General features: G+C 53.8%; 1 protein-coding gene across 5 annotated transcripts in view; it reads right to left on the bottom strand.

Moving 5' to 3' along the window:
* The window catches only part of STARD8 (StAR related lipid transfer domain containing 8), a 70,120-nt gene that overhangs the window by 11,464 nt on the left and 33,797 nt on the right, over window positions 1–24,859 (bottom strand). For 2 of the 5 annotated variants that reach the window (XM_019753601.3, XM_019753602.3), the window contains exons 1-2: window positions 17,784–17,975; window positions 1,049–1,120 (exon numbers count right to left, since the gene is read on the bottom strand). Coding sequence is in view for 2 of the 5 variants with exons in the window: in XM_019753600.3 (XP_019609159.3) it covers window positions 1,049–1,120 (72 nt within the window). In the remaining 3 variants the exon portion in view is untranslated. Of the gene's footprint in view, window positions 1–1,048; window positions 1,121–8,859; window positions 8,900–17,783; window positions 17,976–24,859 lie in introns of those variants that run through there. The other 3 variants (XM_019753600.3, XM_019753599.3, XM_074323222.2) reach the window with 2 other exon arrangements.

Raw genomic sequence — 24,859 nt, 5'->3', positions numbered from 1 at the left:
GCCCGGAGTGAGCTCATGATGGAAAGGAGCCTGGGGCATGGTGAGCACAGGGGAGAGGAGTAAAGGGCCATCTTTCTAAGTGTGACGGAAGCCAGCGGAGAAGGGCCACAGTCAGAGCACAGGAGGGACACAGTGAGGTGCTCCAGCTTCTGTGCATTCACAGCAAGGAGGTGGTACTGTAGGCCAGCCGAGGGGTGACGCACGTCACATTGATGTGGCAGTGAAGGTGGTAGGAAGTGGATCGATTCAAGATATAGTCTGGAGGGAGAAGGAACCTGCTGAAAGGTTAGCTACAGGGGCAAAGGAAAAGAGGAATTGAGGATGATTTCCGGATGTGGGGCTTGCATGGGTGGTGATGCCATCAGGGGTTCAGATTTAGAGCCAACTGACATCTGAGTTGAGATACTTAATTGGCAGTTGAATAGATAAACCTGGACAGACAGACATTTGGGAGTCACCAGAATATAGACGGTGCCTGGACAAGCATCTCCTGGGAAAGAAATGTTGAGAGAGCAGAGGGGCCAGCATGTAGCCCTGGGACACCTCAACGTTTGGCTATCATTTAGAGGAATGGCACTCAACTAAGGAGGCTGAGAGCAGCGGCCAGAGAGACAGTCAGAGGGAGGGTCTCTAGAAGCTGAAGTGAGCGGCCAAGTACACTGAACGCTTTTGAGAGAAGTGTAGTGGGGATGTGGGCACAAGAGGGCAAGTGGAGACAAGCAAGTAGGAATGATGCTAAAGAAAAAGGAAGATGAAGAAGGCCGGCGGAGAAATGAGGCCATGGGGGAGGGGAGGTGAGGGCAGGGCCACATCCATGCAACTGGCGCCTGCAGAAGCGGTACGAAGCAGTGGTTGTGGTCAAGACCAGGCATTTTAACACCTGGGAGACGCCAGAGCTTGTGAGAGCTGATGAGAGCCAGCTAGTAGGGACAGTGATGTAGGTGGAACTACAAACAGGGCAGTCAGAGAATCTGGTGTGCCCCATCGTACAGGTGAAAAAACACGGAGGGATGAGGAAAGTTTGGGGGCGGGGGAAGAGAAGCCTTACCCTCAAAAAGCTGAGCATACTGAGAGAATCCTGTTGCTCGGAGCCACTCGCATGCTTTTTTGGCCTCAGCTTCTAAAACAGAACAGGGGGAGAATAAGGTGGAGAAGTGGGGTTAGCGGGGTGATGGGTGCATGCGGTGTCACGTCCAACAGGCAGGCACCTCTAGTTCTCATGATCCGGAAATGGCAAGAGAAGCTCAGAGGGCTGGTGTATTGCCTTCATGCTCCAGCCAGGTAGGACTTACCCTCAGCTCCCCAAGACCCACTTCCCGTCCGTACTGAGCCCCCTTTCTGGAGCCTCAGTCCTTGCCTATCCCAAGCCTCTGCCACTCTCCCGCCCCTGCCCAAGAACAGAACCCACCAACAGCAGCAACTGCCAGGACCCTCTGGGGTCAAGGAGTGCTGCTGGGGAGGAAACGCACAACTGTGTCTTCACCCCTCTTCCTCGGGGAGCCATCGCCTTCTGTGATCTGTGTAGACTGACTAGGCCAGCTAGGGACACGAAATGTTCAGCAATTATGGTTCTCTTTCACCCTCATCATACCTAACATTCTCCAGCACTTTGACAACCAAATCGCATTTAATGCACACAACAAGCTCTGAAGAAGGCTTTACTTTCCCCGTTTCACGGATCTCCAAACCGGCTCAGAAAGGAAGGGCTGGTCTATGGTGTCACAGTTGATGATCTCACAGTTGACAGGGTAGCAGTGCTGGGGCCAGTCTGACTCCCGCTCAGGGTTCCTACCCTTCGGACATGGTGGCTGCCCCAGGGCTCTTCCTCCCCTACCACTCATCAAGTTCCCAGCTCCCTTGCCCTGGGAAGCTCCCAGGATGGCCCCAGCTCTCCTCAGTGGCTGGCCTATTTGCAGCATTACCCAGTGCTGCCTGTCATGCTGACACACTGCTGACCTGTGGGCGTCTTGGAGGGCGACGGCTGGGTCAGCCTCCCGCCTCTGCTCTGGGAGTGCCTGCCAGCAGGGCATCCCTGCCAGCCTCAGTGGAGACACGAAGTTGGACTGAAGCACAGAGGAGGCCCTCTTGGCCCAGCGTAAGCTGAGTACCAGCAGCGAAGCCCTGGGACTGCCCAGGCAGCTATTTGTTCCCTACCCAGGTGGTGCCTGGGAGCAGTGGGGCTGGGACCCTGCGGCCCAGCATGGGGGCGGGGCAGCTGCTGGCTCAGCAGAGCTGCTTTGGTCACACAGTCTGGGCCCCATTTCCTTCATTTTCTCAGCACATGTGACCAGGCCACTCCAAGGAGACTGGTGGGGTTTTTCCAAGACGGGAAGTGCTCTCTCTTCCCAGTACTCTCCCACAGAGAAATTCAGGATGAGATCCTGGCAGCCGGAACTGGTAACTTAAAGGACAAATCAGTATTTCAGACATGCTGTGTGGGTAGAGGAGGAAGGAAAGTATGTGGGAACGTGGAAGTTGGTCAGAAAAAGTAATAGGCTCCTTAAGGGTCACACACTAATGAGGATTTGACAGGGACAACGGAAGGCTCTGCAGCCACGGGAGCCCAGGAGGGCTTTGGGGGCAAACAGGGATGGGGCGGGGATGCACACCTGTGCATTTCTGGGAGTGTGCCGCCCCAGCATCTGTAGCCATTTCCTTATGTCCACGATCCACATGGCTTGGCATGGGCTCATACACTTGCATACCCTTAAGGAGCCTTCACGCCCACCCAGGGAGCATTTGAGGGACATGGTTTCGCTGGCAGGGCAGCTCAGCTGGCTGCTACGACCACACCCCAGTCTCCTACTCCTGCCACACACCTGGGAGAAGGCCCTTCCCCATCCTCAGAGCTCTTCCCAACAGCCAGCTCTGCTTTCCTATCATTAAGGCAACGTGGAGGTGCCAAAGGAGGGGCCAGATTGAACCTGCCAAAAGGAGGGCACAGAAGGGAACAGTGAGAGCTAAAGACACATGAGCCTGGTATGGCCACCCCAGGCAGGGGAACCCCAGGACGAACAAAGAGGAGGAGAGGGAAGGCGAGAGAAGGCACCTGCCTGTCCATCAGTCCCATGCTCCTTCCTAAGCCTGAGAGGGCTGGGAGAGCACCGTGATGAAGTCCTGTACCTTGCACCATGTGCCCAAGCCACATAGCCTATGGGAGAGTGGCGGGCTGCCTGCTCCCCTAATGCTAGGCGTGAAGGAGAACAGCTCACTCAGGTGGGTGCCACTTTGTTTCATTCCTACCTAGGGCTCTATCGCCCCTGCTATTCCGAGTGTGCTCCCTGGACCAGCAGCGGCAGCATCACCTGGGAGCTTGTTAGACACGCAGAGTCCCAGGCCTACTGATCTGAACTACCATTGAACCTGATACTCAGGTGATTTGCATGCAAATGAAAGTTTGAGAAGCGCTGGCCTAAATCACTCAGCTCAAGGATTCTCACCATTGGAAACACGTTACAATCAGCTAAGAAGTTTGTACACCACCAATTCCCCAGGGCCCCATCCCCAGAGGCTGGTTTAATTGGTCTGTGGTAGGACACTCCAAAAGAGTATTTTTAAAATGCTACAGTAGGGGCATACTGAGGCCCAGGGGACTTTTCCAAGCCACACAATTAAGTTTCACAACTGAGACTGAGACCCTGATCTCAAAATTCCATGTCCAGCCCTCTTTTCCATCACATTATGCCCATCCACCCTCAGATGCCAGGTAAACACGGGCTTAGACTCAAAGGAATCAACTCCAGGTCCCCAAACATTTCTTTCTGCCCTTTCTGGTCTAGTGGAGTGACAAGCCTGAGTTCAAATCCTGGGGCCATCACTCACTCGCTCTCTGACTTTGGGCAAGTTGTTTAACCTCTCTAAGACTCAGTTTCCTCCTCTGTAAAATAAGGGCGATGGAATCCACTTCTAATAGCTACTAAGAGCATTCAATAAAATACTGGAGAGACACAAAGACCCTGACACTACTACCAAGCACTCACCAGACGAGTCCCCTCCCCCCTCTGCCCAAAGCCTCCCAAAAGAAAAAAAGGAAATGGGAGAAAGAAGCCCACCTAGCGTCCCCTTCTGGGTCTGGTAAGTGGCCACATCCAAATCCCTTTCACAATTGGAGCCAAATGGCTCAGGGAAGTGGGTTAGGAGGCAGAAGTCTCGGAGGCCACAACAGCTCCAAAAGACAAAAGAGTGGAGGAGCTTACGGCAGGGCTCCAGACTGAATCCCCAGCAGCCCTCATGGCAGGAATCTGGAGAATGTAATAGGTTATTGCCCAACAGGATGTCAGGGACATTGGCTCCGGACAACACACCACCCCATGGAGAGCTGGGAGGCCCCGAGGCTACCTCCCAGATGAAGCAGTCTGGGACATATGTCTTAGTGATTAAGGGCTAAGCTACGGCAAAATGGCATTTTGCCTTCGTCCCTCCCACCCGTCCCAGCCTGCCCAGGCTGGGGCCAGGAGTGACCACCCACCCCCAGAAGAATCAACTCCCCTGGGGCTGGGGCCCAGGCGGCCTGATGAGGATTGCCTTATGTGCCTGGCGGGAGAGTGACACCGGGCAGGCTGAGGCGAGTGATGTAGGAATGTCTGTGGCCCCTGGTCCTGCCTCTGTCCAGATGTGCAGATTCCAACAGTTTCCACTGCCATATTCCACAAGCTGTGCTCTGGCCAAGAACAGGGTGATGTGCCAGGACAGGTCAGAGATAGCACTCAGCTGGCACAAGCTGGATTCCACTGAGATTTAAGCCCAGACTCTAGCCCTTGGGAGGGACCCAGCAGATCTGAGCCATAGATTTGGGGGAGAGAGCATAGTAGAGAGCTCTGGAGTCAAATCAGGTCCCAGGGCCACACTCACAGGTCTCCTGAAGGGAGCATGGAAGGACTGGCTGAGCAGTGGACGGTTTCCGAGGTCAGTGATGGTGTCCGCACGTACACTTACACAGGCCATGGCCCAGGGGTCTCTTAGCATGGAGCACTTTGCTACTCAGAGAAGGATGGCATGAGGACAAAAGCAGGGCTTCTGTGCTTGAGCTGCTCTATGTACGTGAGGGTAGAGTTCACATACCCAGGAGAAATGCAGCAACATTCCCCACGGAGGAAATGCAGTCATGGCCAACCGTGATAACTGAGCTGGAGAAAAACCTTTCTCCAATCACGCCGCTCCCTACTTGCTGCCTAAGTCATCTTAGGCAACTTGCTTCATCTGCCGAGCTTTGCTTTCCAAATCTACACAGTGAGGACTAAAACCGTTCCAGCCGACCTTCCTGGTTACTGTCTGGTTTTGCAAATGTCTGTCTGAAAGTTGTCATTACAGAGGGCTGCTTTTGTGAGCACTAGTTGAACTGTGTTCGCAGTCTTTTAGGCTCAGTTCCGATACCATGTCCTAGTTGTGAAGAAGTGAGAAAGAAAGCTAGGAGGAAAAGACAACGCACTAGACAGCTAAGCTTTGGGAAACCAGGACTCCCCTTGCCATTGTCACCAGACCCACTCTCTTCACGTCCCTATTGGGGAACTTGAGTCCTTAAGCCTTGTGGTCGGTCACTCAGTGGGCCGTCATAAGCAATGGGTGGATGTCATGAAGACCCAGATCATAGTGTCTTTCCTAGGGCCACAGTCGTAACCTCTCGATTCAGGCTGGACATTAGAATCCGGGGAGCTTTTAAAAATGCCAGTGCCAGCGCCCCAGTCACGATCGATTAAATTAGAATCTCTAGGGAGAGGATTGCTTCTGTTTGTTTTTGAGAACTCTCCAGGTGATTCTAAAGTGCAGCCAAGATAGAGAACCACTGAGCTAAACAGATGTGGCCTGCTGAAAAGCCACAGCATAGGTCTCTGGAAAGATTCTAGCCAGAGACAAACTCAGGCTGTTCTAATCACTGGCCCACGTTCCCTCCAGGTCCGAGAGCAGGAGCAGGAGAGGGCAATTAGCAGAAATATGAATCCATGTGGTAGGACCAGAGGGCAGGTCTATGGGTGTTTGTGGGAGTAATTGATTCAAACAGCTGACCTGCTCCTTAAGGCAGCTCCCAACCAACGGGTGGGGTCCCTTTACCGTACTTAGCGCCTTATCTGGAAAGGCATCTCATCCGTGGCCCTCACAGCAGGATGACTGTCTCTGAAACAGATCTGGTATCAGCATGGACTCTCCCACCTTCAGTGAGCACAGGCGGAAAGCATTCCAAGGCGGTGGACAAACACCTGCAATACTGCTGTCTATGTACCAACCCAAGTTCTCAAGGTGGGCTCAGCTGGTACCCAAGACAGGCAAAGGGGCCGCCTACCACTCTAGGCCCCGCTGCTGCCCCTGAGAAATGCTACGTCCTGACAGATAGCTCCTCTGACCACTTGTCTTGGTTGATGCAAGGCCTGTTTCCTTTGCCTGCCTCCATTCCTAGAGACGGACCTCCTTGAGGAGATGCTGGCCTTCTGGGAGAGGGCTTACACCTCACTTGGCTGCAAGTGCTTATGACCAGCCCATCTCACCCTCCCATAAGTGGCCTACACCAAAAGAAGTGGGCCCGTCCAGCCTCAAGTCTTGGATCCATCAGTGGTGGAGCTTCATTTGAACTTGCACAAAGGGGCTCTCTGGGTTGGCAGTGACCCTGGTAGAGATGCTGCAACAGGTGATTGCCTGGCTATGCCACATCTCTCTCTGTGGGACCAAGGGACAGGGGCCTTCACAAGGGCCCATACTAAGAGCTGTCATGGGATTCCAGGACGGCTAGGACTTCACCTCCCAACCCGGGAGCGGACATTCGGGGGGGTCTGCAATATCCCATCCACTGGGAGGTCGGGTACACTCGTGTCCCTGCTCTGGCTGCTCTTGGCTGGAATCACAACTCTGACTAGATACTTACAGGGGAGGGAGGCAGAGGGAGGGAGACAAGCCCAAAATAGCTCTCACCCCACATTCCAAACCTCACAGGAGGCGCACCACAGCAAGGGCCGCCGGGCTTCCAGCGGCCTGGCTTGGCAGTACTAGACACTGGCTGGCCTTCGGCTTGTTAGGTCAGCGGGCAGAACGCGGGGCCCCTACTACATCTGTTCAGAAGCCAAGCTCCTGGGTCCATGTGAGCAACACTTTTGGAGTTTCCCTGTCACAACTGAGGCACAAAGGCAAATGGCCCAGGAGGGTACAAGGCTATGGGACTGGGTGACAATGAATGAAGCCACTGAATCTTCTTGCTGGCCAGTGGCAGGCCTTAACATCTGCATCCAAGGCCACAGGGCCACAGGGATTCTTCAGCCGGGGACAATTTATGCCCCTCTCCCCTCGGGGAGCTTTGGCAATGTGTGGAGACATTTTTGGTTGTCACAACGGGGGAGGGATGCGACTAGCATCTACTGAGTAGATGCCAGGGATGCTGCTAAACATCCTACAATGAGCAGGACAGTCCCCCACTTTGATTCCAGGCCTGAAGTGTGAGACCTTACCTGAGGGCCTCAGGCACTTCCAGGCAGCTCCACCCCACCTTGGGGATGTCCCGGGGGGTGAGGCGAAGAATGGACACAATATTCAATGGAGATCCCTTGTCTTTAGACACTGCAGACCCCTTGCAGAGTCAGCTAAGGAGACCTGGCCGTTCTAGTTTGGAGTTTTTATAAATATGGAAGTTACACAAGGAACCACCAACCGTGCCCCTCCCCCCATGAAGCTGTGGCCTGAGCTCCAGTACACAGCTGTACATGAGGGAGGGTCATAAGGGTGTGGTGGCTAAACAGATCCTTGGCCTCCTGGGGCTGCTTGAGAATCTGGGTCCAGGGTTGGCCAGGCCTGTGGTCACCTAGGCTAGCACTAGATACAGCAGGGCCAAAGCAGGCAGCTGACATTCCTGCCTGGCCCAGGGCTTCCCTGTGACAGCGAAGGTCAAAGCTGCCACCTGTTCTGCTGCACGCTCTCCATTAGCTTTCTTGCCCCCAGGGGATCCTGCCCCCAGCCCAGTCCCAGGTGCTCAGACAAGGTCATAGTGACAAGGAAAGACAGGTGTTTTCATAAGCCACATGCTACTTCATTCCCTCCAGTCCCCAGTCTGGAGGCAAGAGATGACAGCCTAACCAGTCTGGGGCAGATGTTAAACCAGTGGGAACTGGTCTCCACTGCGGTATAGAAGAGTAGTGGATAGAAGGTCAGGAGAACCACATTCTGGCCTTAGCTCCACTAGGAACTTGTCAGGTGACCTTGGACAAGCTCCTACCTCTACCTGAGCCTCAGTTTCCCTGTCTTCTAATGGCCATTCACCAAAATCTAGATCCAGAGCAGAGGTAGAGGTGACTAGCAGTGGCTACACATTCTCTTCTGGGAGACTCAAGTTAGGGTCCTCAGTGAGGATCAAGACCAAAGCCATCTTCCCCTCCCAAGCTGGCTCTCCTAATTTCCTGCCTCCAAAGACACCAAACATCTAGGCAGATCTCCAGTCATCCTGGTCTGTCCTCTCTCCACTCATGTATTTAGTCACCAAGTTCTATCCACTTTTCCACTGAATGGTCATGGTTTCCCACACGCAGCCGTGCTCCAGGTTCTCATGCCTGGATTATTTCAGTCCTCCAAGTTCCCAGCCTCAAGTCTCTCCTTTCAACAGGTCGTCCTGCCAGCTTCTCCTTCCAAGAGCCCAGTCCTGACCTGGCCACTTTCCTAGTCTGCGACCTAACAGGCTCCCCACTGCCCACAGCCCATGACAGATATCTTAGACTGCTTTCTACCTGGCACTTAACCCAGCCTGACTTGAAGCTACAAACTCCTATTATGCCTCAGGATGGAGGCCAAACATCCCCTCCCGTGAAGACTTCCTTCCCTGACCTCTCACCACCCCCTAGCACCCAATGGCTGAGTTAAATTAAACGGCCCCCTACACATTTCCACTACCTTCTCAGCAGCACTCGAGTCTGTCTCCCTCATTCAATCAGAGCTCCACTGCATTGGGTCCCACTGGTCTCAGCATCCTCAGTGCAATGTGGTAAGGGCTACTGAATGTTCTGGCAACACCTACACAGGAAGTCCTGCTTCCCAACTAAACAGTGTGTGGGCCTCTGACCCCACGCCCTCCTTTGGTATCCCCACAGCAAGGATGCAGACGTGAGCACACACCTGCAACTCAGCGCACGGCCAGAACACCTTGTTCCAGGGCAGAAAGCACTGCCAGGAACTACAACCCACAGGTGTGAGAAGGGAAGATAAACTCGCCCTGAGGGTGGAGGCACTCTGGCCTCAATAGCACTTCACTTTCCTATCCCAAGCTCCTGCAAGGACATCCCAGCTGACTGGAGAGAAAGGACATGCGCCATCTCCTGCTTCCCTCTCTTGGCCTGCAAAGTCTTGGCGCTCTCCCTGACCCGGTGCCACCACTTCTACATCCCCCGCCCCTTGCCTGCTTCCTTTTCCTTTTTCTGAGGCCAAATATAAACTCCGGGACAGGAAATGCCTTGAAGGAGCCTGTCCCCACCCTGAGATCCAGAGAAAACTGTCTCTGACACAAAGGAAATGGGCTTGAGAGAAGTAGCCTGCTCAGCTGGCGCCCCTTCTCCCTCTGGAAGCCAGTGGACACAAGCTGTCCCCTGAGCCCTGTGGCTGGCCGGCCAGACAGCCAAGCAGACCCTGTGACCTGAGCACAAAGGAGAGGGCAGGAGGTGACAACATGCATGCTCAGGCCATGGTGGGGCAAAGGGGAAACATTTATGTGGCTTCTATCATAGACTTCACAACCACCCTGTGAGGCAAGTGCTCTGATAACCTCTCCATTTGGCAGATGAGAAAACTGAGGCCCAGTGACAGCAAGGAACTTGCCCAAGGTCAGCAGCTAAGAAGTGGTGGATCAAGTGCAAAGCCAGGCAGTCTGGCTCCAGACTCAGAACCACCAAGCGAGAATCCTCCTCATTAATGACGAGAAATTGCCTAGGCCATAGACACAAAAACATATGCCGGGCTTTTCCCAGTATGAGCCCTTAGTCTGAAGTAAATTCCCATAGTGGACAAAGCACCTGATCATCCCACATATCATCTGGTCCCCACAATAGCCCTGTCCAAAGCAGGCCTACTGCACAAGGAGGGGGACCTGAGCCTATGGAAGGGTCACGGGGCTTCTGTTGGACACGGATGGGGCCAGGAGCCCGCCAAAATGTTCCCCACCCTCCTGTTGATCTGTTACCATGTCAGCCTCCCTAGGCCTCCCCTCCGAATCCAGTCCCCCGTGGCTATGCACTTTAGTCAACTAATAGGATTGAGCACCTACTCCGTGCCAGGCCCCACGTTGGCACCAAGGTCTGAAAACTGAATAAAAGCTGAACTCTCCTGGAGTACTTGGCCAGAGCGGCTACCAGGCCCATCCTTGCCAGGGAGGAAGAGGCTAAGACGGACTCCCCTTTGTAGCACCCTCTGGGGCTTGTTTGCAGACAAGATAAAAGCTAATGAGCTCAAAAGCAGTGGAGCTGGCAGATGGTACAGCCCTATAGAAGGAAGCTTGCAGCACTCAAGGGCCCTGAGGCTAGAGCTTCTGGACAAAAGCCCCCCCCGCCCCCCGCCACATGCCCAATTCCAGCATGGACCACAGCAGCTGGAGGAATCACAGAGTGGATGCGGTCTCCTGCCTGCCTCTAACCACCCACACCTTCTAAAAACTGCAGCCTGGTTGTCAAGACAGCTCATTAAAGCGTCTCTTCTTCCCCAATGCCACTCGCACCCTCGTCTGCACCCCACAGTGCTGGAAGGTGCTAATCACATGGGCCTGCTGTCAGAACCACCCCCCAACTCCCTCTTGCAACCCTCCCCCGCACCCCAATGCAGCTGTGCTTTAGAGCATCAATACCTGGCCCTTCCAGTTTTCTTTCCTGTCCCTCTGTCCACCTGGGGGTGCGGGAGAATCTAGAAGAGTTCACTATTCTCATCGGTGTTCTCGTCGTTACTACAGCCTGGAACAGTGTCATAAAGGCCAGTAAAGGAGGCTAGAGGACGGGAGCTCTGGAGGTGGGCATAGCCAGGGACAGCTTTTCTGGAGGAGGCGGACGCTGAAGTGACAGAAAAGCGCAGACTTAATACCCAGGAGGTGGCATGCTTGGGCACTGCACATCCCCAGTCAGTGAAAAAGAGCAGTGACAAGGTAGCAGAAAGTACCACTAAACAATATAATAAGAATTCTGTTTGTACTATTGGCTCTAAAACCCAACAACCCCATGAGGTAGGTACATATCTCCATGTTATAGCTGAAAAATGGAGGTTCACAGGGGTTAAGTAATTTGCCCCAAGTCACCCAGCACTGTGTATACCAGACTCCCCTGCTCTTCACCTGACACTCTCTTGCCCCAGGCACCGTGTGTACAGTTCAGCCCCTTCCCACATGCCCCTTTTTGTTCTTCTCATCTCGAAGGCTCTGCTCAGGTGGGGGCCACTCAGGACAGACGTCTGGGGCCAAGGGCTTCCCAAGCTCCCTGCCCCTCCCCCAGCCTGACCTGACCGCAGCCTGGAGCAGAAAAGCTGGCTCCAAGCACCTATTTCACACCTCAGACAGGCCAGCCTTTGGCCAGCCCAGATAAAGGACAGGAAATCCTCAGCCACCTCCGCAGGAGGTCGTTCCCTCAACCATGGGAACCGAGTTGCAGCCTGGGCAGAGGTTGCTCTGTGGTGGGGAAGCTGCCGAGTCAGCCCCAGCTGCCTGAGCTGCCAGCTGTGGTTTGGGGGAAACAGGGAGGGCCGAGCATCAGGAGACCTGGGTTCTGAATGGTCCTGCCCTTCTCCTGCCCGGGTCTCAGGTGGAGGTCCCCAAGGACCACCGTGGAGGCAGCACACTATCTATCTTACCCGGCAGCTCTGAGAACAGAGTGGCATCACGGAAGCGAAAGTGCCTTGGAAACTTGAAAGCAATGGGACGACGCATGGTTGTCATCGCCACTGACGGCTGGAAGAGGAACGGCTGAGTTGGTGTTCCTCCCTGTCTGATTCACCCTTCTAAGCGCCACTGTGGGCATGGCTCATATTCATTTCCGGCTTCAGTGCTCCTTAAAATATCCCCTCCCCCACCCCCACAACTCGAGAGGAAAGCAAGCGGCAGGAAAGCAGGATACATGGCAGCCCCCACATACAACACTGCCGCCAACTCACCAAGGTGAGCGCCTCCTCTTACAATTGCCCTCTGCTGTGGGGGCACAAGAAGGTGGCCCTACCCTCTAAGGGCTCCCCAGTCATGGGAGCTGGCTGGGCCTGAATGCCGAACAAATCAGAGAGAGCTGTGTGAGGGGCTTGGACCCAGGATTCTGGGGTTCCGAATCGACCTGCTGGAATCACCAGAAAAAGATATGGGGGGGGGGCTCCTCTGGAAAAGCTCAGGACAGAAGTAAACAGGAGAGTGAGGACCTTCTACACAGCCATTTCCCACCCCAAGTGCCACAAGCAGTAGCATGTGCAGAGGACAGTAATGAGGCTGGGAAGGGAACTGGTCTCAGGTCCCGGGAGCAACACCTGGAGAAGCTGAGGCTATTCGGCCCGGAGAAGACACAGAGGGACTCAGGTTTTCTCCTCAGACCCCAGAAGGTCAGAGAGAGCAGACGGGGTCCAGATGGTCCCCGGAAACAGAGCTGGGGCCCAGAGGTAGAAGTCACAGGGAGACAGAGTTTAGCTCGACGTAAAAAGAAAACTTTGGGGCATTCCATGGATGAAAGCAACTGCCTTGCAGCACTGCTTCAGGTACTGAAGATGGATGCACAGGAAGTGAATGAGTAATTGGCTGGAAGACCCCTGCCTCAGGAGCATTGGACCGCTGAGCAAGGTCTGCTTCCTAACTCCAGGGTATCATGGGAGAAAGCGTAAAGGTGACTGGAGCTGCCTACACTCTTGGCTGGTTCCCACAGAGATCTGGGATCCCAGCAGCACCTTGGGCTGGTACTACCCAGGGGGAGCAGGTCACTCATTAACTTGTGGCTGAATGGGTCAGATGGTGGCCAGCTAGGACAGATGCAAACATGGGGAGGGGCTAGACAGCAAACTGCACAAAAGCCCATGCTCAATGGAAAACCCAAGCTCTGGCAGTACAGGATGCAGCCAGCCCAAACTGACGAGCCAGCTCACAACACTTAGTGAGTGGGTCTGGCAGAATGCGGTGGCAGCTCAGCTTCGCCTTGTGGATAAGAAAGAGGCTTTGACTGGGAATGCATACGTTCACAGCTGGAAGGGAACCTGAGAGACCACTGAGTCTGTGACACCTGCCCTGCCCCTTTTAAAGATGTGGAAACTGAGGCCCAGAGAAAGCAAGTGTCTTCTCTAAAGTCACTCATGGAGTGGTGGCTATGGAGAGGCCACCTAGAAGCCAGGTTTCCTGACTATAGTAGGGCCCACAGCGTTCACGAAATGTTGGTTCCTTCTTGTCTCACCGAAACTGCAGAAACCTGCTTGTGGTCTAGAGCTTTCTAAATTGGACCTGGGTCTTATCCTGACCCTTCCCAAGTCACACGGCTTGTTAAGATACAGGCTCTCTGAGGAAGGCCTCCTCTTTCAGCCATACACACAGGTAGTGTAACTGGCAGTCACATCCTGGCCTGGGGTGGACGGATCCACAGCTGTGCTGAAAAGACACACACAGCTCCATCCCACCCCAAGGAATGGCACACCCTTTGGGTGGGCCTTTCTTGCTGTTTTAGACTTTCAGATTGAGATCACGGGGTCAACTGCTCCTGGAAACACCCCTACCCCATCTGGCTCTGATGCCTACAAAGACCCTCACCCCACTGGCCATCTGAATCCCTGTCACCTCAGCCCCCTCACCCCCTAAGTTCAACGTGTGCCCTTGAAGCAATGTGAATAACTGCTTCTGTTTGCCGACGTGAAGACAGAGGGGCAGGAGTTTAATTGGCCCCAGAAGTTCCCATGACTGAATGTTAATGTCCCCTTGGGGGAAGGTGAAGGTTCAGGATGGGGTCCCTTTAAGGCCTGAAGTGGACAGGGAGTTAGTTAATGGCCACCACCAAGAGGTGACTTTCCAAGGTGGTTATTATGTGGCTCAATCATTAACCAAGCAGTGGCAGGACCCCAGGCTTGTTGGAAAGGAGCCACTTCTTTCCCAAGGACAGCCCAAGGGTAGGAGGCTGCAGGCAGGGCGATCACTTGTGGGGTCTTTCCCTCCCTCTCACAGCCTGTTCTGGGGCGGTGGGAAGAAGCCTGGATGAGGGTGGGAGGGCTGGCCCGGATATGGAGGAAGTCAGCACACCCTCACTGGAGCTGGAGGGAAAAGCGAGACAGTGAGGGTTTTTATCGTGAATGAGAGAGGAAGCTCCAAGCGGGGCCCTACGATTAGATGACAAGTTGGGAAAGACGCTCATCCTGAATGCATCCTGTTTTGCTCCAAACTGGCCTCAGGGGCCAGGGCCAGGGCCAGGGGAGGGGCAGGAGGATAGCAGCCTCCCAGGAACTCTCCCAGGCCTGCCCACCCCAGGCTCCTGGGTGGCCCTAGAACTGGAGAGGCCAGTGGGAGAGTTAGAACTCCCCTTTACCTCTAGGGAACCAGGGCATAGGGTTTCCACAAGTGGCCTCAAGCTTCGACTGGGACCTTCCCTGAGCCTCTCTTCCAAGGTTCAGCTCACTGCCTCTGTCATTCATCTTCCCCTTAATCAAAAGCACTTGCTCCCTGGTCAGGCCTCTCAGGGCAAAATGTCCTCTTTAACCACTGGAAATCTGAACAGTGCCAGGATGTCTGGTGATATTAAGGGACTATTTTAGGTGTGATAGTAGCACTGTGGCTATTTTTTATGAGTCCCTATCATTTAGAGCTATATATTGAATTATTTCTAGATAAATTGAGGTCTCTGGGACTCATTTCAAAATAACAAGATGAAGGTGTAACTAGGGAAGGATTGAGTGCCCATCGCCTACTGGTTGTTGGAGTTGGGTGAGGAGCACATGGGGGCTTATTACACTAACCATCTCTACTTTTGTGTGTTTGAGATTCTTCACAGTAATTCGTTTTTAAAAGCCCTCGCTAAGGTAAAGACTTGGTGTGTCATGTATTATTTACGCCACTAACTTCCAAACTAGATGGTAGAGTCGCTGAAGGTGGGGTCACACTCTGTGTCCACCACAAGACCGAGCACTGAACATGCACTTAACCATTTGTGTGGCAATTGGTAGTTTACGAAGCACTTGGCCATGGATCCCCTCGCTTAATCTGGGGAAGTGAAAAAGGTAGGGGAAAACGGAGAGTCTGAGAGGCCAAGGGCACAGGAGAGGCAGAGCCTGGATTTAAACTTCCCTGTGTCCGGCTCCTTCCCAACCCCCTGTTCTTTGCCGAATGCCACCCTGAGCCCCTGAGGAACTTAACATCCAGTTCTACAGTCCCTGCCAGTTGGGGAAACAGGTACAGCAACCAGCAGCATGCCCGTTCCCAAGGTGGAGGGCTGGGCAAGAAGAGACTCAACACAAACACAGCACTTCAGACCGTTGCCTCTAGTCCACTAATTCAAGCTCACCAGGACCAACACACACACACCCCGCCCTCCCACACAAACCAAGACCCCAAGTCACAGATGAATAGAGACTTAAACACTTCACACTGACAACTGTGTACCCAGCCCTCTGTTCAACTACTCTGCTTAGGGCTGTGGGGTGGAGTAGCTCACGCTTCTCATCCTACAGGCCTCACAGATTTCAGATCCCCTACCTGTATTTTACCTGACAACAGCCTCGCAGAGGCTCAGGGCTGTGACACTTGATCCTCCCCAAACTGAGAACCCGAGGAAAAAGTTCTCCCTGTTCTATTCAAGCTAGAGGCAACTCCTTCTTCTAGCCAGAGGCTCCTCACCCCACCTTCCGCTCAAAGGTGGGGGCACAGCCTGCCTTTGGTAAGCCTGCCAGCACTGAACCTGAACTTTCCCTGGCTGCAACAGGGAGCTCCAGAAGTCTCCTGGCAGAAGAGCATTGACAGCTGTGACAGCATCCCGATCAGAGACGCTATCTTCTCTTCCCTTTGGGACCTTCTTGTTTTTGTGTCGCTGCTGTTATGCCTGGCGCCAGGGGTCCTCTGCTCCCTCTCCAATCCGTAGCCCTAAGAATGGAATTTTAAAACTCTAACAAGACAGAAAGTGTCAAAGTTCGGGGCTCTATGTGCCACTTTCTTTGCTCCTCTGCTCAGACTCAGAAGGTGCTTTAATAAGGAAGCCGCGCCCCAACACTCACGCAGGGTACACAGCCCCTCTGCACACCTTCGGCCCCTCTTCTTGCTCTAAACACCTACAGATGTCACTTCCCAACAGCAGCTTCTCTCCAGGTGCGTCTCTCCATGCCGGGGGACGGGACGGGAGCCGCAGATGCTCAGAGAGGTTTCACATACTTCTCTAAGAGTCGCGTGAGGGGAAGAGAGCAGGCGAGCCAACAGGGGAGACTTAGTGAATTCCATCCATGCGGCACTCTCTAGCCCTACCTACAGAGGTCCAGGGAACAGAAATCCCAAACCCCAAATCCAGAACAGAGTTGCACAAAAGCTAAAGCCCAGCAACGAGGGCCAGCCCAGGAGGACCAGCGCTATGGTAGCTGTAGCTTTAGAGTAAGAGGCCCCCGCCCCCATCCTCCTCCCTGCCACATTCTTCCCACTTGCTCCATCAACCACTCAGAAACCACCTGCAACCCCCACCTTCTTTGCGCCCTTGGGCTGCCTGCCCTCTTATCCTCAGACAAGAACTGCCTCTCCTCCATTCCAGGAGGATGAAAGTGAAGGGAAAATTCAGAGAGCAGTAAGACAGATGGTGGGTGGGGACAGCAACCCCTAAAGTGGGGGTGGGAACAGGTCCCACAGTAGGAGTCAGGGTTTGAAAATAGCCCTGGGTGTGATTCATCACCCTCTCCTCTGGATGGAGACAAGCCAGGGCCCTCCAGCCCAACCTCTGGGACCCAGGGTTCTGCATTGGCCCCAGCACTCCCCACCACCACTACTTTTCCAGCTGGCTTAGCAGCGTAATCACCACAATGCTCTCCATCTGTGTAGCTCCTCTGGTCCCACACGTCTCAGAGAAAACCCTTTACCTGCCAGCCAGGAGCAGCAGGGATCCATGCACCAAGTCACCAAATATCAGGGCGGAAGAGACTGGCCTTTTAGATACTGAAATCCAGCCCACCACCTGAATTGCAGTTGAAAACACTGTGGTTCACAGAAGTCGCATGCCTCTCCTAAAGTCACATGAATTAGTGGCTGAACCTCGGTTTCCTGAGTCATAATTCAGAGTCTTGGGAGAAGAGAAATGGAGAGAACCCCAGACTACTCAATTTGGAAATCCCAAAAATGTCCACTAAAAGCCTCAGAAGTTCTCCAATCCAAAACCATTTTGGACTTCATGGGGAAACTGAGCCCTGAAAGATACAACTTATCCAAAGGTTTTCGCTTGATCCCCACAGCTACCCTAATACCAGGAAAGTCCGGGGCGTTTCTCAGAAGGGAAGGCAGTGGCTGAGGGAAAGCCCACACGGCCCGACCAAGGGCTTCCTGGAAATGCCCTCAAAAACAGAGAAAGGAGAGGGCAGGAGAAGCGGCGTGACCCAGCCACAGAGCCCACAGCCACGCCGCCCCCGCCCAGCTCAGGCCCCCCTCCTAAGCCCCAGAGCTACGGCTCCCGACTCCAGACAGGCCCGGGGATAACGCGCGGGCAGCTGCTTTCCGCCACCTCACTCGCGGGGCTTTCCTGGGAGAAGCACGGCCCCCCGGCGAGCTCACGGATGCCCCTAGCTTAGGCGACTCCGACCCCAAATCAGGGTGGCTAAAGTGGCTTAGCTCGCTCCCCCCCGCGTGGGTCCGGGTCTCCCCCTGCTGTCACCCCAACTCCTACCTGGAGGCCGCGTTCACCGCATGGGGTTCGAGACCCCGACACAGCTGCCAGCGGGCAAGAGGCGAGCGCAGGCGGGACTGCTCCGTCCGGGGCACGCGCGGAGCCCGGGGTCGGGTGGGGGTAACGGTGCCAGCCAGAGCAACAGCTGCCGCGGCTGCTTAGCTGTTGTCAACCGGAGGCCACTCTTGGCGCAGGTGGGGAGGGAGAGACGGCGAGCTGGCTGTAGGGACACCCCGCCCACATATAGGTCCCTCGACCAATGAGGAAGCAGTCCGGCCCACCGGACTCCCCAGAAAGTCGCACAAATTGTGCTGGGCGGGGCTCTTGCCTTCTAGTTCCTCCAATCGCTGCGCCGCTGCCTCTCCCCTCAGGTCACACTGCTGGGGGTGGGGGGAGAGAAGGCGAAAGCCAAGAGCCAGGGACCCAGAGTGAAGGAGTGAGTTGGCCAGGGACACAGACTAATATTTATTGAGCGCTGAATGTGTCTGGCACCGTGTGGGGGGTTTGAGTACACGTGCCACGTGCACGGGAAGGTTCAGTGGCTTGCTGAGGATAATTTACCGGGATATACAACTCTGGTGAGATCTCGGGTTAGTAGAGGCAACCAAGAGAGAACCGAAACATTAGATATTTGAGCAGGAGGTTGCCATTCCCAGCATCCTGCAACTTCCCCACTACTCCCAACTCTGCCTCAAGTCCAAATTCTTCTGCAGCAAAATGCATGGAAAACTTGGGGGCATCTCCATTGATCATGGCAGGAGAGCTCCCAAGAGTTGTGACATCATGTACCACCAGAAAGCCCGTTTAAATTCAGTAAGAAACAGTGTTAAGATTTTATTTCTCTCTCGCCTTTCCTCACAAGGGTTCAACACAAGTTCACAACCTTAATTTCTCTGTTGCACTGGGGACTCTATTAGCCTGGGATGGCAGGACCCATGAGCCCATGCGTCCAGCCACCCATCCTCCACATTTACAAGTACAGAAACCGAGAAGAGATGACTCACTCAAGTTTACCCAGGAAATCCATGGCAGGGACAGTATCTGCACACCGGTTACTTTCTCCCTACCTAATAGATGGAGAAGGGAAGCGGAGGTTCCTAGAAAGCAGGGATTGCTTTCATCTAACTTGTTTGCCAGAGTATCCAACACAGATGAGAGCAAAAATGAGTGATTCTTAGAATAGCAACTTTCTTAAGGTCACCCGAGGCAATGGAAGTGGCAGAACCAGAAATGTAGCCCCAGGTGCCCCCCTCCTGTCTGGCCTTCAACCCACTAGACCAAACTGGAATTCTCCCACCTTCCTTCCCTGCTGGCCCTGCTGAGTATCAGAGGAGAAAAGATGAAACAAGGCACCGCTCATTCCTTTCAATGGCAAGACTGCAGGTGGCACTTGGTTCAATGTGAGCCATGTCCCTGTGGGTCTTGGATGTGGATGAGGCCTGTACGCCAGAACTCACACCTGGGTACAAAATCCTACCCAGTGTCAGGAACCCTTCTGATGGGTGGGGAGGGAGATGACCTCCTTCCTGAAGCTGGGCTGTTACATCGGTAAGCATCCCTAAGGCTCTCAGTTGGAGCCAAACTTATCTTGCTTCTGGAAAATTCTAGAAGGACATAAAAGGGTGGGTCCTGCAATGATCCTAGAGCTTCCCTAAGGGCAGGAAATCATGTCAGAGCTGATTCCTTCCACCCCACGGCACCAAGCACAGTTCCTACAGCAATTTCTCAAGTGATGTTTGCTGATGGCTGAATGAACGTCAAATGATTTTCAAGGCACAACCGTGAAGAAACTACAATCATATCAATGATAAGCAAACCCAACTTGTCTTTTTGTAGATACCTTTAAGTGAATTAGATACGATGGGCTCTGAGATACTCAGCTCTTAAAACAAAACGAGACAACCCAGAAAACTACAACAGGGAAAACTGCAGAAAGCACAAACACTACAAAAAGAGTACAAAAACTACTAAAAAAGTACAAAAACTGAAAAAAAAAGAGCAATTACCATAAATAACTAGAACAAGAGCTCCACAGTGCCTGGCATGGAGTAAGGTACTCAATAAAAACATCTGTTGAATGACTGAGTGAATACAATAGTCAGGGAAAACTATAATCCTAATATTTGCCATGTGCATTGTGACATTTGAAATGGCCCAAGTGATGTCTGGGCTATTTCTTTGCGTCTTGTTTGATCTCCTTCCCTTACCCCATGAGCTTCAGAAAGGCGAGAAGAGCTCAGCCTCTTCAGAAGGACAAAGATACCGTAGCTCATCTTTTCAATCGCACCACTCTCTCTTGCTCCCCAAGCCACCCCCAGCCCTCATGTAAGCTGACGTCTTGCATAGAACAGATATTCAGTGATGGTGCCTGGATCGGATGAGGAGGTGGTACCTTTTCACAGGCTCCTTTCTGGGCACTGCTCCTTGGCGTCACTTTTCCCACAAGCCCCAGTCTTACCTGTGTCCTATAGTGCTGCCGCTGCTGTCCTGGCTGCCTACTCAGCCAGCAGGCAGGAAAACCTAAGTGCATGAGGGCTGGCTGAGGGCAGGTAAAAGGCCTTGGGGTGCGTGCATGCACCGAGGCACGGGCTTCCCTCACTTTACCACGACCACAGCCCAGCTGCATCGTGCAAAAGGCAGGACAGTAGCTTCTGGAGCCAGACGGCCTGGGTACAAAGTCCAACTTTACCACTAACTAGCTGTGTGACCTTGGGCAAATTACTCTCCAACTTTCTGTGCCTCAGTTTCCTCATCTGTCAAGTGTGGATGATGATCACAGCCCTGACCTTGGATGGCTGTTGAACAGATCCACTGGGCTAAGTCACACTTAGAATGATGGCTGGCACATAGAAAGTGCTTCTATTACACGTGGCGACAGAGGCCCCGAGCAATGGTGGAATGAGCCCTGGATCGGGAAGTGGGGCAGCTGGGCGCCAGTCTCAGCTCTACCACGTTATGGCTGTATTACCCAGGGCAAGTCACTGTGTGAGCCAATCATCGCTTTCTTCACCTGTCAAATGAGGTTAGAGCACAATCTGTAGCAGGTGGAGTAGAGACAACGGATGTGAGGGTAGATTGTCAAGGGCGGTGACAGGAGCAGGACCGCACTAACCACGTTGCAGAGCTAAGCTTTTTTCCAGGGCAGAGAGAAACTCCATACGTACGCTGTTACCCTGAGCCTCACTCCACAACACCTGGGTCCCAATAAGTGCTTATCTGAGGATTTACAGCAGTCCCTACACTTCCCTCCTCCTGCCCCCACCTAGGAATGGGGGTTCTTCAGGCTGTTGTAAGCAGACCCATAAGCCCACTCTGGAATGGCTGCGGGTAACGCCAGGAAGGAACCAGACAGACTCGTCTATGACCCTTTTCTATGGCGCTAAAGGAGCAGCAGCAAATAATTCCAGGAAACTCAGCTGGGGGGAAAGAAAGGGGAGTCGAAGCGTGAGGGGAAAATGAATTACACCCGGACAGGCAGGTCCAGCACATGACCGTGGGTGCCCTCACACACATTCCTGCATGCCTCATCGAAAGCCCACCAGCCAGGCCTGTGAGGGTAAGCGCCTGCTCCCTGGTGCTTTGGGGCCCCCACCCAGCCTCATGAAAGGGGGCTATTGAGCAGGCTCCCACAACGTGGGATACTTAGTTACAGCTCATAAAACAATCCTGAGGAGCTGTGGCCATGGCAGGGGTTTGCACTAAGAGGGGTAGCCAGAGGAGGGCCAGACGTGGGGAGGTGAGGAAGCGGTGGTGAGAGGGGCTTGCAAAGGTGAGGGGCACACAGGCACCTCACTGAGCATTGCTGAGTGGGGGTGGGGCACAGACAGCTAGGTCCTGGGAGGAGTTCAGCTCACAGCCCAGGGGACCACTGTGGCTGTGCTCACCCCATATGCCAGAAACGCTGGAACGGGGAGCCCTGTGCTGGGCTGGAAGTCCTGAGCTGCCTGTGAGGGGGAGTCAGGCACAGGCCAGGGGAGTTTCAGGGATCACCTACCTCTCTGGGCTCCCCCTCAAGCTACAACACACAGACCTTCATTCCCTCCCACCTGCCTCCGGGAGCCATGGAGAAGAAAGCGCTGGGCTGGCTCATGAGGTCTCCAGGCACTTGTACTCGACAGCTGGAGGCAAAGAACCCAGGGCTACTCTGTTCCTATCCCTGGCTCTTCCCCAGACACCCAAAAGCCTGTCCCCTTTTCCCCAACAAACACCAAAGTGTCAGCCTGATGAAGGCTGGCCCCCTCACATCCACATAATAGACCCACCAGGCCATGACAATGAGGTGGGCCCCTGGCCGGGCTTTACTGGCCCATCTCAAAGGGCCAAGAGGTTTTCTGCTGTAGGCAGGTGAGCCCCCAACCCCCGCTCCCTCAGGGAGGTCTGCCTGCCTTTGGCCCAAATGAATAGGTGAGGTCACCCTGGGCAGAGCACTTGGTGACTGCGGCACAGACACCCAGAGCAGGATGTCCACCCTCGGCACCCCACCCATTCCTGTCCTTCACAGGAAGGTCACAGCGTGCTGAGGGCAGATGAGTAAAGGCAAGCCCACCTCCAACACAAGCCCCCTCGCATCCTCCCCGTGTGCACATACAAGCAGCTGAGCCCAGAGGAACCTTCCCTCCTCTCCCTCCCCCACAGTCCCCTGTGCCTGGTTTACTTTAAACCTTTAAGCTTGCTCCTTCCTGGCTAGGCTGTTTCCTCATCTGGAAAAGCAGGGCTGAGCCCTAGTTTCTCGAGTCCCTTCTTTCCAGTGCATTCTCTGCTTCCGTGAGCTTCTCTGTGTGTTCCCGTGTGGGTGGGGCTCCCAGAAAGCCAGCATTAATGGGGCTTCTGCAGAGGAGGGGGGTGGTGGGGTGTGAGGGACTTCTGAGGATGGGGAGTAGCTGGGCTCCAGGCCAGAAAGAGCAGAGGAAAGAGAAAAAGGAAGGGGGTTGCCGAGGCCCAGCCAGCCTAGAAGGCTGGAGATCTGGCCTCTGCCTCCAGCACTGCCCTCAGCTCACCCCACAACAGTGGGTACCCAGAGCCCTTGAGCAGAGCTCAGTATCCTGCTCCCTTGCCTGGGAACCTTCTACATGGCCCTCCCTCTGGGGAAGGAGCTCCCAAGACAAAACCTGGGAGGGTGAGGAGGAGATAGAAAAGGAGGAAAGAGGGAGCTCTTCCTTCCCACCCACAGGCCCCACCATCAATCAGCCTGACCGCATGTGCAACCAGATCCAGTGCCGATGAAGTTGGAGGGCTCCTCGGGCGGGGGTGGAGGGAGTAGCTTTTACAGGCTCTGCACAGAGCCTAGCACAATCCAACTCTGTGATTATGGGTCTCTAGAGCTTGGCAAACTCAATTCAAGCAGACAGAGCGGTCCCCTGGACACCTACCCACCCTGGCTCCTTTCCCCGAAGGACAGCCCTCAGAGGCCTCAGGATGACATCAGAGAGAGCCTAGGATGTGTTGTGAGGCCCGAGGGCTACTCTACAAAGGGTCTGGGCTCTTCCTGGCCCAGGAGTCCCTATCCTTACTCAATGGGCTCTTCTCCAAGTACAGGTCTCCTCCACCACCACCTTCCAATTTTCCCTCTCTCTCACTCTCTCGCGCTCTCTCTCTCTCTAAATAAATAAAAGCTCTGATCTGACCCTCACCCAGGCTGGGGCTTCCCTATGCATATGAGGTGAGACAATTAAGTTCACGAACTCATCCTAGAAAAAGTGCTACATACCTCATTGCTGAATCTCACTAGGGTCACCTTTGAAGTACTCCCCTTGGGAAGCTATGCACTCATGCCAGCACCTACTCTACCTTTCAAAGCAATTTTGGGACTCTTTTTCTGGAATGGCCATCAGAGCTGTCGTCATATTACCCTTGATGTCCTGAGTGTCATCAGCATGTCTTCCTTTCAATATTTCCTTTATTTTCAGGTAAAGAAAGAAGTCATTGGGGGCCAGATCAGGTGAGTAGGGAGGGTGTTCCAATCCAGTTATTTGTTTACTGGCTAAAAACTCCCTCACAGACAGTGCCCTGAGAGCTGGTGCATTGTCGTGATACAAGAACCATGAATTGTTGGCGAAAAATTCAGGTTGTTTTCATCTAACTTTTTCACACAGCATTTTCAGCACATCTAAATAGTAAACTTGGTTAACTGTTTGTCCAGTTGGTACAAATTCATAATGAATAATCCCTCTGATATCAAAAAAGTTTAGCAACATTGTTCGAGAACTTAATTGTCAGACCTCGTATGTATCAACCTGTCAGTCAACATGGGCACCTGGGCACCCGCACATGGCTGGGGCAGAGAACACAGCAGATGGGCCTGACAGCTGGGGTCCCTATCTTCGTGGAGCTCCTGTGCCAGTGGGGGAGGCAACAGCAACCCCAGAGGGAGAATGCCCAACTCAGACAGGTGAGCAGTCAGGTGAGGTCCGGAGGACTGGGAGAGAGGGGGGCAGCAAGGCTCCCAGGTTGGACACCTGATGTCTCTGAATCAACAGACCCCTAGGAAACACCAGGGAAGTGAATCCTGGGTCCAACTCCCACCAAGGCTCCTGGATCAGGGGCAGGACACTGCAACTCTGGCTTCTACCCTGCTTCTAGCACAGAGATGCTGTGTGACCTTGCTGAGAGTCTTGCTCTCTCTGGGCCTCGATGTCCACATATGTACAGCCAGAGGGTCTGATCTGAGCATCTCTGCAGGCCCTGTCCTTCAGTGTGTGCATGTTCCATGACAAATCTATGTCGAGAAACCCAATCCAGTTTGCTATTTCCTCCCTGCCATTTGGGTGGGAGCAAGGGAGAATTTACTGGGGAAAACGAATGGGCAGAGCATGGAAAAGTTTTTAAGTGCTCAAAGAAATATATATTTTTTTCAATTTTTCAAAAGACAAAGTGCCAGGAACTCTGAGACCCACTGGAGTGAAAACAGGCCCCGGGATGGAGCTTTTAGTCATTTCGAACTGACTGAAAATGTGCTTGGGGGGGGGGCTCAGCTGTGTCATGCAACTGGGGAATAGAGTTAGGCAGTAAAGGGCCCTTGGAGGGATGGTGGGGGGGGTGTAGGGAGCTACTGAATAGGTAGTGAGACCTAAGGATAC

Source organism: Rhinolophus sinicus, chromosome 18 (genome assembly GCF_057876585.1).
Source record: "Rhinolophus sinicus isolate RSI-liver-muscle chromosome 18, RSI-T2T, whole genome shotgun sequence".
NCBI lineage: Eukaryota > Metazoa > Chordata > Mammalia > Chiroptera > Rhinolophidae > Rhinolophus > Rhinolophus sinicus.
This window is presented reverse-complemented; position numbering and strand designations above follow the sequence as displayed.